This window comes from Oenanthe melanoleuca, chromosome 3, assembly GCF_029582105.1.
Source record: "Oenanthe melanoleuca isolate GR-GAL-2019-014 chromosome 3, OMel1.0, whole genome shotgun sequence".
Taxonomy (NCBI): domain Eukaryota; kingdom Metazoa; phylum Chordata; class Aves; order Passeriformes; family Muscicapidae; genus Oenanthe; species Oenanthe melanoleuca.
The window spans coordinates 105478607-105496459 of NC_079336.1; the positions used below are offsets into that span (position 1 = coordinate 105478607).

General features: G+C 37.5%; 1 protein-coding gene across 7 annotated transcripts in view; it reads left to right on the forward strand.

Annotated features, from left to right (window-relative positions):
• The window catches only part of MAP4K3 (mitogen-activated protein kinase kinase kinase kinase 3), a 66243-nt gene that overhangs the window by 12419 nt on the left and 35971 nt on the right, over positions 1 to 17853 (forward strand). For all 7 annotated transcript variants that reach the window (XM_056487203.1, XM_056487206.1, XM_056487204.1 and 4 more), the window contains exons 4-14: positions 970 to 1034; positions 3208 to 3263; positions 6027 to 6074; positions 8196 to 8238; positions 8866 to 8938; positions 11261 to 11392; positions 11678 to 11740; positions 11817 to 11898; positions 12002 to 12112; positions 16122 to 16197; positions 17170 to 17228. In XM_056487203.1, the coding sequence (XP_056343178.1) occupies positions 970 to 1034; positions 3208 to 3263; positions 6027 to 6074; positions 8196 to 8238; positions 8866 to 8938; positions 11261 to 11392; positions 11678 to 11740; positions 11817 to 11898; positions 12002 to 12112; positions 16122 to 16197; positions 17170 to 17228 (808 nt within the window). The remainder of the gene's footprint in view (positions 1 to 969; positions 1035 to 3207; positions 3264 to 6026; positions 6075 to 8195; positions 8239 to 8865; positions 8939 to 11260; positions 11393 to 11677; positions 11741 to 11816; positions 11899 to 12001; positions 12113 to 16121; positions 16198 to 17169; positions 17229 to 17853) is intronic.

The following is a 17853-nucleotide window of genomic DNA, read 5'->3' on the forward strand; positions in this document are numbered from 1 at the left end:
TGCCACAAATGTGTCTCAGCTGTTCTGACAGAGCCTTATGAATGCAGTACACACAAGAGCAGGTAATCAGTAAGCTGCACAACAGCCATCAGTCTTTCCTTTGGTTCTCCTGTGTTACTCTCTGCTCTAAGCTGGTTGTATAGCATGTTTTTTTTTCCACCTGAGTATTTTCATGGCCGGGAATGACTAGGCAAGTCCCAGATGTTTTTTGCTCTCCACAGTCCTTTTTGTGAGCACACATCTCACCAATGACAATTACTGAGTGATAATAGAGTTAATGGCTGTAATAGAAGATACCTTTGAATCCTTCAGCTCATTGTCTATTCTTAGAAAGCACCTTTTGTGGAGGTACAGTGAATCATACTGAACTGATTCCCTTAGTAAGGGAAGAAGAGCTCAATAACTTCCCTTCTGACCCTGCCACCAAAAATATCCATAGGTATTTTTGAAGGAAAAGACTTTATCTGAGCAGGCACTTACCCACAGCATGGACTCTGCTCTTCCTAGCTTTGATTAAAACACAACAGTTTAACTTAAACAGTTTAACAGTTTGCTGTGGAAGACACTTGGTTGAGAGACCCCTGGGACTTTTTGTTTTGTATTTGTTTCTTGTATGTGTTAACTCCTATACTCTGAAAAAAGTGGAGAAGTGAAAATGAGGAGGAAATAAGAACCCACATCTGTTTTGTCTCTACTCTCAGAAAAATGTTTCAACAAAAATCAGTGTGAATGTTTCACTAATACTGTTTTTATTGCTTCATAAAGTAGAATATTTTTGGCTATTTCATTAGTTGCTATTTAGACAGTGAAGTGTCACATAAAGACTAAATTATACTCATTATTTGACTTGTACTTTCCATAATATAGAGCATGTTGTGTTGGGCTTTATAGTATTTGAGTCCTCTGACTTATCTTTTATAAGTCCTCTGCAAATCTGACAGCTAATGAATGGTTTTGTTCACTGTTTAGACGAGACAAGCTATGGATTTGCATGGAGTTCTGTGGAGGTGGCTCTCTACAGGATATTTATCATGGTATGTTAAGACTTTCTTCCTTAAAATCTAAGTACAGCTTATTTTCAAAAATTGAAATGATTGCATTGTTTTGGAATTAGAGAGGAGGAATCCTAAATTTAGTATCCATAATAATTCATTGAAGGTCAATTTTAGCTTGTTTTTGCTTAATTGGTTTAGGTTTTGTAAACAGCAGTTTCCATCATTCAGGGGCTCATATGCCCATCACTGCTTTTGAAAGGCTGTAAAATTAGACAATATTGCATTTGAGAAAAGAGAAAAAATGTCTCAATGTGCTGCTTTGCTTCATAGCCATTTTGTTTTTGAGCTTTTGAACTTTATTTTAGTATAATCTGTACCACTTCCTACAGAAACCTAGGTATGTGTAGTGATTAGCATGGATGCTCTTGTCCTTTGTAAACTGTTTGTATGCCAGTAGTTCCATGAGGGTATTTTAAAAATTTTTTAGGGTTTTTTTTAAGCTGGATGTGTGACATGTGAAAAGCAAGGGTGTTCTCTGTATTTGCTTTAGGCTTGTCTTCAGTGGGCAGTCAAAGAAACAAGGGCTGTTTATCAATCTGTTGGATAAAGACAGGGTCAGTCAACTGCTTTCTAATTTTCAAGACACAAAATCAGTTTCGAAGGACTTTATTGCCCTGGAATTAAGCCCTTTTTTAGGAAAGGAGTATGCTCAAAGTGAGTAATGGCTTTGGGGTTCTCAGGTGATGTTTTTTATTGAGGAAGTCCATCTATATTGTAAATTGTGAAGATTTTACATGTGAGGGTCTCTTGTGCATAAGCAGCTTTTGACGTTTACCTTGGATGCAATTAAAAGAAGCAATTCACAAGTTCACACCATGTTTTTGCCATAGTTGTTGGAGTGTGGCCTTGATGATCCTTTGCCTCTTTGTTAATTTTGAGAAAAGCATCGTGTTTAATAGGCTTTGTTTTGTGGAACACCTGTAGAGTAGGAAATGAACTCATGCCACATAAATGCCTGAGCAGATGTCTACAGGAGTGGTTTCCCGTTGCAGCTGATTTTTGGCCTCTCTGCTGGAAGTTAGAATGGAAGGTTCTTTTCTGGTCTTTATGTTCTAATGAGTCCTATTTCAATTGAACTGAAGGCCTCTGCAATATCAAGTCATTTAAGTTAATTGGAATGAAGTTTCTCAAAACAAAAATAGATGCCTAGATATGCCTATTTTATGTGCCTATATATAGTTTTCTGTGGGTTTGGAGCTTTTCTTTTAGAAAAGAAAAGTTGCATGTAGATTTACTTTGAAGATACATTGCATGTTACTAATATTGTAGAAGCTAAGCATTTAGATTTTTTTTTTGATCTAGAGTCATTCTTAACTCTCTACTCCTTCAGTGTCTTTTGAGAAACTCCATCCAGCTCCATCTTTCTTTTCTGTGCAAAACCTGAAAAGCTTACAGTCAGGACTGCATTTCCTGGTCTTAAACCCCTTTAATTTCAGGATCAAAATCCAGTGACTGGGATGAGTCACAGACCATTCCTTGCTTGCCTCTCACTGTTTGGTTTATGTATTTGATCAGAAATTAATTGTTTTCTTCTAAGACACTTGAGTGAAGTTGGACCCTCGAGGAAGAGAAAGACTCCTCCTCCCTTGGGAAGCTGCTGAACCTGCTTACAGGGGGAGTTTGAGAAGGTGCTTGTTGTGGCAGGCACAGGAGCAGCAGTTCTGACATCTGATTTAAGAGAAAGGCTGAGAAGCTGGAACTTTCTCTGGCAGTGGGAAGGATGGAAGGACAGGGTAGAAATGGTACAAAGAACTGCCCAGGCCTCAAAGGGAGCTGAACAGATTTGGCTGCAGCTCTGAGTCACCGAGTTGAAAGTCCAGCCCTCTATAGAAGAACACAATGGGTTTGTTCAGAGGAAAGAGTTAGGCTTAAATCATTACTTCTGCTTCTTTTTCCTCTTAATTACTGTGAGATTTAAATACAGAAGAATTAGTAGTTTCCATTCTAACAGTACTGGACATTTTTGACTTTAAAAAATGCTATGGTCTTTGGGACACTCGGTCTGGGGTAAAGGCTAAGCACATTTATTTAGAGACTCATAGTGTTAGGTCTTATCAGTGTGAATGGAAGTAATTGAGGTATGAATTTGGAATGGGCAGTATCTTACCTGATTCTGAGATAATGTTTTTTTTCTTTTTCCCTTCTATTTTAGTGACTGGACCACTATCAGAGCAACAGATTGCCTATGTTAGCAGAGAAACATTACAGGTAGTGTCTCCTCAGTTACCTTTTAATGTGAAAGTACTAAAAGTTAAGAATAAAAGCTACAAATAGCATGTGATGCCATGGAAGTCTGGTAATTGGATGACACAGCATTTTTCTCATACTTCTGAGGAGGTCCCATATTACAGCCTAGAAATTTGTATAATTGTATAACCTCAAAATATCCTGGTTCATTTGAAGAAAACTCTTGTCATATTTCTGCCATTAGTTTTATATTTGTTTTTAAAAGGCTGGAAGCAGCATTTAATTAGCAGTTTTCTTAGTCCATATTTATGGTATAAATTGTTTACTGCATGTTTGAAGGAAAATTAAAACACTCCATTTTGCATATCTAATAATTGATCTGGGCCAATTAGAAAAAAAATAGCCTGTGTGCTTGAGATGTTGAAGGTAAGGTCATTAACCTCTCCTTGTCGGTATGCTAGCTTTGATTTTTCTTTCCTAAATTACAGGTTCAGTACAGCATTAAAACTTAATCAGAAACTGCTTTTTTGATGGGCGTCTTGCTTCTCTGTGAGAGCAGTTCTTGACTTGTAGTGAACACAAACCTGTTGAGTGCCATTGGTTGAGACCTGCTGCCTCTCAGTCTTTCAAGATAGCTCTGTTCCAAGCCATCTCCCTTGTTTGTCAATTACCATCTCCCTATGCTATGCCAGAAACTGCTGCCTTCTGACTTACAGGATGTCATGCTTTTTTTTACTTAAAGATCAGGCTTGTGTTACATCTGGGAGTTAAGGGTTTTGAGTCTTTAAAACCTTTTGTTCTAACAGTTGTAGAATGGTTTGTGTTAGAAAGGGCCTTTATAGACCCCCCCCCTGCAATGAGCAGGGACATCTTCGACTAGATGAGGTTTCTCAAAGCCCTGTCCAACCTGACCTTGAATGTTTTCAGAGATGAGGCATCCACTAGTCCTCTCTGCAACCTCTTCCAGTAGTTCATCACCATCATTGTAAAAGAATTCTTCCTTGTATCTAACGTGAATCTACCCTCCTTTACTTGAAAACCTTTACACCTTATCCTGTCACAGCAGGCCCTGCTAAAAGGTTTGTCCCCGTCTTTCTTATGAGACCTCTGCACATTTGCTGAGGATGCCCTTGATTCCACTGTCTATATCAGCAGTGTAGATATTAAACAGTCTGGTGTGGGACCCTGAGGGATACCACTTGTCACTCTGGACACTGAGCTTGTTTACCACTGCTCTCTGCATACAATCATTTAGCAATTCCTTACCCACCAGATAGTCCATCAATCAAATCCATAATCTTCTTAGATATGGAGGAGTGAGTAGTCTAGAATGGAATTTATGAAGCCATTTATTTCTGTGGGAAGATATCTTGGTTAATATGTAAAAACTGTGTTAGAAAAAAGCTTACTATTTTGTATTTTCTGAATGTTATTGATTGACTCATCTTTCTATGTTTTAAATTGTCTGTAAATTCATATTTATAATAACTCTGACCAAATATAATGCATGTAGTTTCAGATATCTTGTTGCAGCTTATAATGGAACACCATTTTCCCAAGTAAGAAGTCTGAGAATATAGGCTGTTGTCCAGCTGTAGAAGTAATTTTTCCAACATTAATTTTGTCACCAGTGTCCATGAATCCGGAGTCTCACTTGAATGCTGAGGTTAACATTCAGTCTCCATATTTAGAAGCCCACTGAATTCTCCATTTTGCTGAAATCTGTGAGATTTGATTATGAAAATATGGATCTTTTAAATATGTCCTTTAAAGTAATTATCTCCAGGCATTCAGTTTTGAAAACGGGGACTTTACATTCTTCCAAGGCAGTGGTAAAAGTGTGGGAATTAATGGACTTTGTATGCCAGTAGCATCCAGAGATTTAAGGAGTGTACCTGGGGCTCTTCTGCCTAATGCCAGTTGTTGCAGTGGTCTGGTAGATGCTTTGATTAATTACTCTTGAAATTTTGCAATCCACTCTCTGATGTCTTGCATGAACTGGCAAAAAGGGTGAGTCTTGACATGAATATTTCCCATGAACATAGAGCCTTTTGGAGGTTCATGGTCACAGAGCAAGGAAAATGTTTGTGTGTGATTTTATTCCTGGAAGAGAATTTTAGAGATAAGCCTAGAGAGTCTAAAGTGACATGGTCTCTGATTTGTTATGCAGGGATTTGGTTCTATAGAATTCTTCCAGAATTTAAACTTAGTTTCTAACTTGTGTTGAGTCTTAATATGTTTTGGTACTGTCATTGAGACCCAGGTGGCTGAATGCTTTTGCAGAAATCCATGAAATAAGTTGAACTCTGGTGTTATATCCGAAGCACTACCTGCTAGTACATTTCTAGGCTTGGCTGAAGTATGTAATGATACAGGAGATAGCTTTACCAGTGGTCCTGTGATCTAACTGCTGAATAGAAGACTCCTAGGCAATTTACCAGTAATTACTTTGGTCTGTAAAGAGTGACAGTTACCATGTCCAGAGGAAAACTTGTTTGGGGAATACTCTTCTTCCAGTAGGTGTGGTGACTCGTCTTCCGTCTATCCTATGTTTTAGATATTAGATTAATGTCTAAATATCTCTATATAAAAATACTGGATATGCTGCTACATTTATTGAATCTGCAAATTTGCAGCAAATTACACTGAAATATAAAAATGTTCTTCAGTCAGTGAATCATTTAAAAGACTAAATTGAATCCTAAATATACATGGTTATTAAATAAAAAATGTATGCCAAATGAAAAATGTTGGACTAAATTACTCTTTAAATATTTTATGCAGGGACTATATTACCTTCACAGTAAAGGAAAAATGCACAGAGATATAAAGGTAAGTAAAAACTGAAGAGTTTTTTGGTGCTTTTAAAATAGATTACATCACCTCCGGTGGTCTTTGTTACATATCAGTTTTCAGTACATTTCTGAATATGTAGGGATTTTTAATCTATTAGAATTAAATAAAAGTTTCTGCCCAAGGGGAAAAAAAAAAATCTTTCTTTAAACTCCGTGCAATGAAATTGTTAGTTCTTTTCCTTGGAGCCACACATACTGTTTATGTGGATGAGTGCTGTGATATTTAACTATCAGCTGGTGTCCAGAGCAGTGTTGAGATGACTTTCAGGGTGTGTGCTCTGTGCAAAAGAAAGGTTTGCTCTTCCCAAAGCTTTTCCAGGGAGCTTCATATATCCTTCTTTTTGAACCAGCTAGTGAGCAGAGCTCATGCTTTGGCTTCTTGCATCGTGGTGAGCAGATTGCAGGGCAGAGGCTGCTGTTCTGTGCGGTTCCTGGAGACTGCTTCTGTCCCCTCCCTCGCGTGCTAAAAATAGAGAGAGTGCTGCAAATCAGGCTGTTACTACTGACTGACTTAAATCTCCATCTCAGCAAAGCTGTATAAAAAGTGGCTTGTTCAGACTCTTATATTCTGTTATAGTTTCCTTCTGGTGCTTCCTGTTGACTTTCTGTTCCTGAAGTTTTACTACCTAGTATTTCCAAAGCTCTTCCAAACATGGCAAGCTTCCTCCTGGAAATGTGACAGTAGATCATCATATTCTTTTGTGTTGTTGCATGCTGTTGGTTTAGCTAGTTTTGGTTTCTTTTTTCCCCAGCAGCTTCAACTGTAGTTGCCTTCATGCAACCTGATTCCAAATTGTTCTCAATGACTGCAGAAGAATATTTGGATTTTGAGCAATCACAAAAGTAGTTTGGGTTTTGAGCAATCATAAAAGTTTTTTTTCTGAATGAAGGATTACTTCAGGCACCGAAATTAAATATTTTCCACTATTCTTTCTAGAGGCTTGAAAGGATACAGTGCACAGATACTTTTTTCTAAGCAGAACTGTGCTAATGACAAATGTTTACAATGCTTACATTGAGCAGTTTTGTTTTTTTAAATCAAGCTCTTCTCACGAGCATGGAAAATTACTGTCTGCATCTGCAGATTGCCTGACTGCTGAATTGTGTTTGCTTCCCTCAGTAGCTAAGTTCCATGTTTAGAGTACCTGTCCTGTTAGCTTGAAAGGTGAGCAAGGTCAAGAGCATGTAAGCAGGGCTGTTACACTGTTTGCCAAGCTCATTAACTGTGCTTGTGCAGCATGGGCCATGTTTGCTGCATTTTATTGCAGGCCTGACTTTTCCTGCTCAGGGAAAAGCCATAATGTGTAAAAACACACATTTTTGGAGGTTCATCCCTGCTGCCTTTCCCTCTACCTGATGGGCAGTGCAATGCAGACATTTGAAGCTGTTTTTAGCCTGCTCTAACCTTCACTCAGCTCAACCTGTACCTGATTTCAGCCTTCAAATCAGGTTGGTTCTCAGTCCTTTTACCTTGTAATTTTGTAATACAAACCTTTGCATTGGATTAGTTTTAGTTATTGAGCTGGAGTGAGTGGAACACACAGCCACACAAAAATGACCTCTCCCAATCCAGCCTGAGCAGAATCTCTGTTGCATAAGGACGGAAGTAGCTTTGCTAAATGCTTGATTATTGAGGCAGGTCCTTAAGGCTATAATTACAAGCATGGCTCTTAAACAAGACTAAATGAGTTCCTACTTAGGAAAAGAAAATGAAATTGTTTCCACTTTGACCTTTAGAGTTCCTGTTTCCTCTGAGTCATTGTAAATAGAAAAATGTAAGAATTAATCAGTACAGGCAAATACTGTTTATTGAGAGGTTTTGTGTGCAGTGCAAACTCTGTAGGACCATAGGCTAAACTAAGAATTAATGGAAAAACACTGTAAATCCAAGAAGATTTTTTTTTTTTTTTTACTAACAGAGTAGCAGCTTGCTAATTTCACAACATTTCCTTGATAAGGTTGCAGATTTATTGAACACAATCCTTGCTCTCTCTTTGGTCCCTAATTTGCTGTAAGATCCCACCTATATCTTTTTCTAATGTGGTATATTGTAGGAATCAGCATGTTTTAATTCAAATAAACTTTTCTTTTCTTAAAGGGAGCAAATATTCTTTTAACGGATAATGGACATGTAAAATTAGGTGAGTTAATACATGTTAGTGCTTAAAAATTAATATTTTTATGTGCTCTAAGAAGCAGCGTGCTGTTCTGTTTAATGAGGTGATGATTCATGTAAGGAATTGGTGAATATCAGAATTCTTTTTATCTTGCTGGCAGCACCTAACTAAACCATCCAATTAGTATCTGAGTATTAATTGGAGTAATTTTGGAACAATGAGGTAAAAGACCTGATATCGTAAGAGAAAAATAAGTCAAATTACAGGGTTTTATAAATTTTTAATAAAATCTAGTATCCAGAGTCCTTAAATATGAAATGTACCTTGAAAACTTATCTGAATCTCTTTTGTAACATAAAATGAGAAACCTCTCATGTACCTGCTAGGTCTTCTGTGCCAGCCTGCTCTTGCCTATATGGATGAGGGACATTTATGTGCGTGTTTGCCAAGTGACTGAGGGGAGCTAACCAGTGGTATCTGAGACAGACCAAGTTTCTATTATTTGCTTTTGTTATTAATTTTTTTTTAAATATTTCCAGTACATTTAAGAACCTCTTAATATTGGGGAAACCAGACTTGTGTTTGTTCATTAACAATTAATTACATCAAATCACTTGTTAACTGTCTTTTTTTGCTTTTTTTTTTTAATAGCTGATTTTGGAGTATCTGCACAGATAACAGCTACAATTGCCAAAAGGAAGTCATTCATTGGCACCCCATATTGGTAACTGTGTTTTACTTGACTATTAATATAATGATAACACATATAATACTGTTGAAAAATTGTGATAAAAGCATGCTCTGTCACTTCCTGGGTAGACTAACCACTAAAGCCTGTGTCAGACTTTCTGGTGATAATATCTGTGTTACTTATTCCAAATTCTGAATTATTTGAGTGTCAGAGAAAAGGCTTTAATGCTCTGAGAACTTGAAAGGCTGTGTAATGCCATCACTGTTGACTCATTTTTCTTAATTTAGTAAAACCTAAAAACTAGCAGCAATTTTGCTTGGTTTTAACTTTGATCTTAAATATTTTTTATTCCCTGATTTCCCATTTTGGTTTTTAATGTTATTTCCCCTCCAGCCTAGATACAGCTTTTCTACAACGTTTCAGTTGATGAGTTTCCTTTGCCTTCACAGATCCACAGACTTTTGTCACTTGTGTAGTGTTTCTCCAAGCCATTTTTTCCCTTATTTACCTAAACTGATTGAATCCTGTGATACTGTTCTATCTGTACTGCATCTCTATTCTTCCCCTTTAAACTAGTGTGTGTAATTATTCTTATCTGAAGTTCTGCCTCTCATTTTGTCCTTTTCATGCTGGAAGTAGTTGTCCCCTTTCACCTTGAAGTAAATGAGGCACATTCTCTACTGTAAAGCAGCACTTTTGTTGTATGTTTCACAAACAGATACTAAAATTCTGTAGTCTGACAGCATAGTAGGTGCAAGATAAAAATATGTATAATGAAAAACCCCTATGTTCAAGTCTTGACTTGAAATAGCCAAGAACAGTATTTTTAGCATTCTTCTTCACACCGAGGCTTTACTTCCCTTTCAGAATAACACACCCATCAGTCATGATTGTGTGATTGGTTTGTGTCTCTTTCCCAAGATGTCTGGGTGACCTCAGTCCTTGCCTGTAACTTTCAAACCATGCCAGGCTTCTCAAATGACCTTAAATAATAACTTTGGAAGTATTACAAAGGTTAAATGCTGATGAAAAGCATCGGTTGTTCTTTGCAAAGCTTCTGAGAGATTTGAGAGCAGAACCAAGGAAGCAAAATTTTAGACATTTCAGCGAAGTTTCCTTCTCTGCAACAGGCCATGTGAAGGTTTTAGTGGTCATTAGATCTACATGTGTCTCAGGGCAAGTGGACTGCAGTGCTAGTAACCCTTCCATTTAAATGTTTAATCCATGTTCCCCCTCTCCGGTGGAAACTCCCTCATTTTTGATTTAGAGTCATTAGGATTTTTAATGAACTCTATAAGAAATGTTCCCAAATATAGTTTAGTTATGCAAATGTAAAATAAGTTCTACCACCAAACCTGCTGATATTTTCAGATCTACAGATAAGAAGTGGAAAGGGCCCACAAGGGTCATTGAGTCCAGCTCTTAGCCATGCACAGGACATCCCCAAGTGTCACACCATGTGCCTGGGAGCATTGTCCAAACACTTTTTGAGCTACCAGGCTCAGTGCTGTGACCACAGGATTTCTGTGTTTGAATAATATGTCAGTTGAGATGCTGCTTGCTGATCTCCTGGAGCACTCTCCAAGTGACTTCATCTGTGTTACATTTATTGAGTTATTTAGTGCTACTTTGCAGGTGACCTGGACTGATAAAGCTCAAAGCTAAGAAATACTAACATGTTGGCCACCTCGTAGGGCTACGTAGGACTGTCAGATTCATAATTCACTTTGGCCATTCAAAACACATGACAATTCCAAGTGAACAATTTCCTTGAGGTATTCTGGTTTATGTGCCAGTTATGTTTGTTCATTTTTGACACCTGAGAATGTGAAACCACTTTGTTTACTTAAAGAGGTCACCTGACATGAGTGAGACAGACTTTACAAACAAGGAGTGCTCTATACAGAGGTGACAGTGAAATAAGACAATGAATCTCATGCTTTCAGGATACAAGAAAGCTGACATTTTGTTGCTTTTTCTCTTCTTGGAATACTTTTCTTCGAAGTCAGTGGATCACTTTCTGGGCAATGTGTAAATATTATGTGGATTTTATTGTAGTTGAGTAATTATACTTCAGGCTCTTTGGTTGTTGAGCAGTATTTAGTCTGACAGATTGATTTCATCCACCTACTCCTAAATTACCATTTTAGAAACTGCCTGTAGTTACTAGAAGATGACTGAGAGGAAACTTCAGGTGTACATTGCATAATTTTTTACTTGCACACTTATGTGTGTGTATATCTATATATACTCTGACCTTATAGATTGAGAGCTTTAAGGAAGAGAGTACTGTGTGTAAAAAGAATGTTTGATTTGTGATGAGAAGTTTACCTAAAAATGCTTTATACTATTCAGGATGGCACCAGAAGTTGCTGCAGTAGAAAGGAAAGGTGGCTATAACCAACTCTGTGATCTGTGGGCAGTTGGAATAACTGCAATAGAGCTTGCTGAACTTCAGCCTCCAATGTTTGACCTACATCCAATGAGGTTAGTGAGGAGTTAGAGCTTGGTGGTAAATGCAGCTAATTAAGAAATCCATTTGAAGAGATGGCTGTGTGTGCTTGTGGTTTTGGGTGTACTGCAGGGGCTGTGAGTGTTGTGAGTGAACAGGACAGAAATTGTAACAACTCCTTCTGGTCCATAAGTGTGTAAAGTCCTTGTTGAGTTTCTTAAACTGGTGGGACTTTTTCCTGCCTGTTAAATAAAGTGTTTAATAATTTATCTTGTTTGCATTGCAGCATAACCACAGAAATGCTGTTCTTTTTTTTTCAGAGCACTTTTTCTAATGACAAAAAGCAACTTCCAGCCTCCTAAATTAAAGGACAAAATGAAATGGTAAGTACTTTTTTGTTTCAGTAGATAATGAATGTACTGGGAAATTGATTTTAATGTTTAGCACTTTGTTTTACAGGTCCAATAGTTTCCATCATTTTGTGAAAATGGCACTTACAAAAAATCCTAAAAAAAGACCTACTGCTGAAAAGTTGCTACAGGTATAAATTTATGTATGAGGGTTTTTTTTAAAGTTACAAAATTAAAATATTCTTAATGTGAGTGGCTGGAATTTAAATCTCTGCGTTTCCTTCTGTCTTTCAGCATCCGTTTGTTACCCAGCCATTAAATCGAAGTCTTGCCATTGAACTTTTAGATAAAATGAATAATCCTGATCATTCCACTTTCCATGATTTTGATGATGATGATCCTGAGGTAGGAATATCTTTTAATCATAGAATCAGATTAAGTTTTTGTTTGTCAGTGAAACTAAATGATTGTGATTTATTGAGCCCCAGGATTTCTTGTGATCTTGGAATAGTCTCAAGGACTGCTATTACTTTTAGTTGTGCTTCTCTGTCACTCATACAGGCACTTAGCAAAAATCATTATATTTTTGGGAAGGGATGCCTGAAGAGGAGGAGATTTAAATACTTCAAAATTTTGTTTATTGCTGTTCTTCAACAATTTTGAAACAGTGAATGTGGTCTGCTTCTCCAGTCCTGAGTTCTGTCACATTCTGCTGTATGTTTCTTTGTGGAGTTATGTTTCCATCTGCAAAGAAAGCATTCATAAAAATTACTTTATATCTGTGTAGGAGAGAATGATCCTGTAGTTGTTTTTCTTCAATGGTTTGATGTGTGTTTTTTGCAGATTTTATTTTTCCATCTTAGAGTGCTCTGAAACATGATTTCACTTACAATTTTGTCAAAGAATTCCTGATTTTCTGCTCAAACAGCTGGGAAAAAGTAGTCTGCTTATGTAAGGTGATAAACAGCACAGGACTGAAGTGTTTAATAAATAAGAGAAAAGAGATAGATATTCTGTTACTTCATCCCATCTTCATACTTTCCTGCATGTTAGTGAATACTTTCCAAATGTTTACAGTTTTCTAAGTGGTATTTTTTTTTTTTTAAGAAAAAAATGTAATCCTTTTAACACAAATGCCATTGATTCTTTAATTACATATTTTTGGTTCTTTTTAATGGGTAAACTAGTCTAAAAATGCCTTCAGAGGAAAAGAAGCTTAAAAGAGTCAACTAATTTAAGGGATTAATTTTCAGATTTTATAAGTTAAATGAGCTTTTACCCCCTCGAGCAGCAAAGACCAGTTGACTTGCACCAAGTGTTTCTTGAAAGCTAAAAGGAAAAGTGTGGAAAGAAGCCAAAGTGAAATAGTAATTTTTTGTGTTATGGAGTGCAGTGCTTGCACATTTTCCAAATGAGAGGGAAAGAGATGAAGGCTAAGGATGGAACGATAGTCAATACTTCTAAAAGCAAATGTACACGGTGGGAGTGGGAGAAAAATTTAGTAGATTTTTATGATAAAAAAAAAAATTAAAAGTCAAACACACAATAAATCCCTTAATGCAATTGGCTTTCAGCTCACTTAAGAGAAAGGTATCTAATTCCAGATGGAGTCAGCACTGAGAAACTTGGAACTTCTCACCATAAACTCTTTAGTGTCCTTTAGTTCTCTCTCTGCTCAGTGAGGAGTGAGCTCTGAGGCCCCTTAGGATATGTTCCTTAGCTTACAGAATAGTGTTCACTCTTTTATGTCCCTTGTGACTTAGCATTAAGAAGGCTCTTCTGTTGTCCACTGTATGACTTATCAATTATCTCATAATGAAGTGTGGTATCAGGAGCAAAAACTGTGCCTTGTCTAGGGAGAAGCTTAGCAAATTTTGTATTTCAGGTGAAGAATCTCACCGCAGGCATTGTGGTCTTTCCTATAATACAACGAGTGGAATAAGAAATGTATGTGCTTCTTTCATGCACAGTTTAACTTTCTTCAAAACTCACCTGCTCACAGAGGCAGCTGGAGATGTTAATTTAAGGATTGGCCGGTCCTATATTTGTCACAATTGCCTGAATGCATCCATCAAAAATCAAAAGTGACAAAGCGTGGTACAACATAATATAGTCCAAAATCAATCCTGAGAAGTGAGAGCTTCAGATCTGCTCCCCAGTTTGTTTAGAGTTATGGATTTTTTTGGGGTGATGGTGTTAATGTTTTGAGATTTTTTTGGTGGGCTGTTTTTCTTTTTTGGAGACTAGAAAGCTTTTCTCTCTGTCAGTGGTTCGTCTTTGAAGGCGAGTTTGCTACCCACTGTGGTGACAGGTCTTCACTAGCCTGTGCTGTTTTTAGGGAGATGCAATCAGTTACTGCTTGGATAGTCTGCAGAGCTATGAAATAGATCTGAATTTGCTGCCACTCTGAGGAGTACCGTAGTAAATCTTTAAATCATTCTAAACTCAAAGGTGAAGTGTTTAATGTGTGAAAACTAAAACCCATGCCATTATTTGTGTGTAATTAAAGAGATTCTCCTGTTCACAGAGTTGTTGTTCGTTTGGCAACTGTATCTGAAACTGACATTTCCAGTGTTTTTTCCCTTCCCCAACCCATGGAGGGCTTCACTCAATTTCCTGTCCATTCAGTCATGGACAGGATCTCTGTTTGAGACTCTGGACTTAGGAGATGTTGATAATTGCCTGTTCTCCCTATTTCTGTGACAGAGATTCTCAGGATATATGTGATATTAGCTGAAAAGGTTGTAAAGAGGAAAGAGCTCATGTTTTATGCCTAGCACACTGCAAGTTTTGGGGATAAGATTGCTTTTGAGATCTGTGCCATGGTGGAAATTGTGCCCAAATGGCATTTGTGTCAGGAAGTTAACCTACATTGCTTTGTCCTCTTGCACAGCTCAGGTGTCAGGTGTTTGTATCAGCCTGTTGCCAGTGCAGGTATTTCAAGGTGACTTGAGGACTTTGTCCTCATGACTGAGAGATGAAGATTTGATCCTGGATGTAATTCTGTGGTCATGGAGAAGGTGTTAGGAAGACAGGCTCTGTCTGTAATGCAACACAGGCATTTGTGTCAAGGTGCAAGTGCTCACATGGTATTGCTGCAAAGGTGAAAATACCTCCTACCCCTGCTCCAGCTGGGCTCCTGGTGCTGGAATTACAGATGTACACACATGAGACACAACTGGGCAGTGCCTCTTAATGAAGGATTATAAATGAGCAACCTTTCAGCATGTGGTATCAGATCAAACCTTGACATGCTGTAGCCAAGCATTTTCAAAGCCCAAAGAGCGCACAACAGACAAAATGGAACTGTGGAAGGGAAGGATTGACACAAGCTGTGAAAAACTAAAAAACTGCAGGTGAGATATGTGAAAGAAAATACACATCCATCGTCTAAATCTCTTCAGTTTCAAGGAAAAGCAAAGTGAACAAAAATGGGAGGTGAAACCTCCTGTGCATGTGCTGGATCCTATCAGGAGTTAAAGAAGTAGTGTGTGATGAAAAGGGGAGAAGGGAAGTCATGTTTGCAGATAGTATTTGAGGAATAAACAGTTTCTGAGCTATTCATGACTGAAAGTATAGCAGCAATAGTATTAGTAACCAAAGGATGATTCACATGCAGAGATGCTCACCATGGACCCTGAGGCAGTGAACAAGAGTGCAGAATGCCCCCACATTTCTAAAAAGAACTTGCAGTGGTGAATGTAGAAAGAAGAGAGAAAATCCAGCAGAGGCAAAAAAAAAAAGAAAGCCAGGTCCTAAAGTGCAGAACACTTCATCCTGTAGAGGATAGAATTGAGAGAGAAATGGAAAGAGAGAATGGAAATTCAGGGAAAAAAATAGAAGTGGAATACAAATATGAAGGTGAATTTGTAGAAATTTTGCTGTATCTCTTGCCTCACAACACAGGAGTACCAGGAATACTCCTTTCTATTCAGCTTTGAAAGCCTCAGGTAGATTTCTCATATGCTTAAATAACGTAACTGATGACATTTTAGAAATCAGTTTAAATTAAATCTTGGGAAATCTTTTCCTTCCATCTAATGGAATGAAATCTGCCAGTAAGTCAGATTCAGTCTTACTGCTTATTTTAAAAACTACCAATACCCTTAAACTGAATGGTGAAAAAAGAAAATGTGATATGAGCAAAGACAAATGCTGGCCAGCATTAGCTTTATTTGCTCAAATATAGTGTTGTAAAATCGTTTATACTGAAAGCACTTAACAGTTAAAATGTCTCCAAATAATTCTGACTTCAATATATTAAAAATGCATGCAATCTTTACATTTAGCTGTCACTTGATTTTTTTTTTTTTTTTATTTTTATTTCTTATACTAAAGAAGCCTGAAGTGTTACACAATACTGTTTTTCAAGTGAGTATATTTTGGTATTAAATATTTCCTTTTTCACTTCTAGCCTCTTCTTGTGCCTCACAGAATTCATTCAACAAGTAGAAATGGGAGAGAAGAAAAGACACGCTCTGAAATAAACTGTAAGCATGTGTGTGTAATGTGACAATATGGATTCTTTAATCATTGATACTATTTCAGCTGGTATTTTGGGTAGAAACATTTAGAAACAATTTTAGTCATGCATAGGAAAATAAAAGCTTAGACTGTTTCACTTAAGGATATGGGTTCTGTAAAATATTTGTATATACCCTTTGTCAGCACTTCAACAGAGTTCATTATTGCTTCATCTTAATTGAACAAGACAGAGCCTGAGCTCTTCTGAGAGCTGATTGACATAGTTTCATGTGTTATTCTAGAAAGGATATTCAGACCAATGCCAGATTCAGCTGGGTAACAGGATGGCAAAGGATTATTTTTTCTTCCTTCATTTATTATCTTTGATTTTCTTTTGAATTGAAGCAATCACATAGGGGTCAGGAAGGGAAATGGTTAATCACTGCCCTTTAAGAGAAGAGTCCATCTCCCAAGTTCTTGTAATTATTTGAATTAAATCAGAGCAATACTTAGAGCTTTAGCTGTCTTTTCTTAAGGTAAAATCAAGAGTAGGAGTGTTCAAGAAGTCCTGCCAAAGAATTGTCCTGGAAAATGTACTTAATTCATGCCAAACTTCATTCAGCACTCTTTTGTGCTAGTGAGTCTCTCAGAAGAACAGATCCAACAGTGAATTCACATAATGGATATTTTTTTCTAGAAAATACAGCTGATTTGCACCTCTAAATAGGACACTTCACTGCCCTATTTGCTCAGTTTTCCTGTTCCTTCTGATGAGAAGATGTGGCAAATGGTGATTGGATTGCCTTTGTGCCAAAACAGTACTTTCTGTGCCCATTGGTTTCTAGCAGGCACAAGTTTGGTATGTCCATGTGTCACTAGTTTCTGTCAGTAGGGATATGATACACTCATTAAACTGAATTTTTCTTTTTTGTTAGCCTTTGGAGCTAGGTCTTGTCTAACTGCAGTCCAACTTCTTGTTTTCCTTTTCTCCTCTTTAGTTGGCCAAGTAAAGTTTGATCCACCCTTGAGGAAAGAGACAGAGCCACATCATGAATATGTGAGTAACAAGCTGCATGGGCTATGCACTACACATTAATCCCTACGAATATCTGTGTGGGAGGAGAAATCCAAGATGTGTAGCGTGCTTCCTTGGTACTACTAAACATGTTAGTGATTTTACTGACAGGTTGTAACGTTGTGAGTTTTTTGTGCCATTACATTGCTATATGTTAGCAAACCTCCTTGTGGTTTCTGCTAGGTGTGCTGTGTGTGCGAAGCAACAGCCCTTTGTGTTGCAGGTTTCCTCTATCCTTTATCCCTCACTGCCCAGTATATCATTCCCTTTATTTACAGAGTTGTTTTTTTTAATTGTAGAATTCCTGTGTGTTTATCCCCCTTGTTTTTGTACTGACAGTGGAAATAATAAAATTGAGAGCTTGGGGGAGAGGTACAATGTATTTTAAAAAACTTCCCTCTGTGAATAATCCTTCTGTGGCCCTGCATCACAGCTGAGCCATGCTGAGTCTGGCAGCTGTTTTCTGTAAAGGTGTGTTGCCAGTGGTTTCTTCCTGTGGACCCATTGGTACAAAGGGTGTGAGAACTCAAGCTGTGAGGGAAAAGGTGTCTGTGCTGTCTCACAATTGCAGTAGCTTCCTCTCTTCTATCGAGACTGTTGCTTTCCA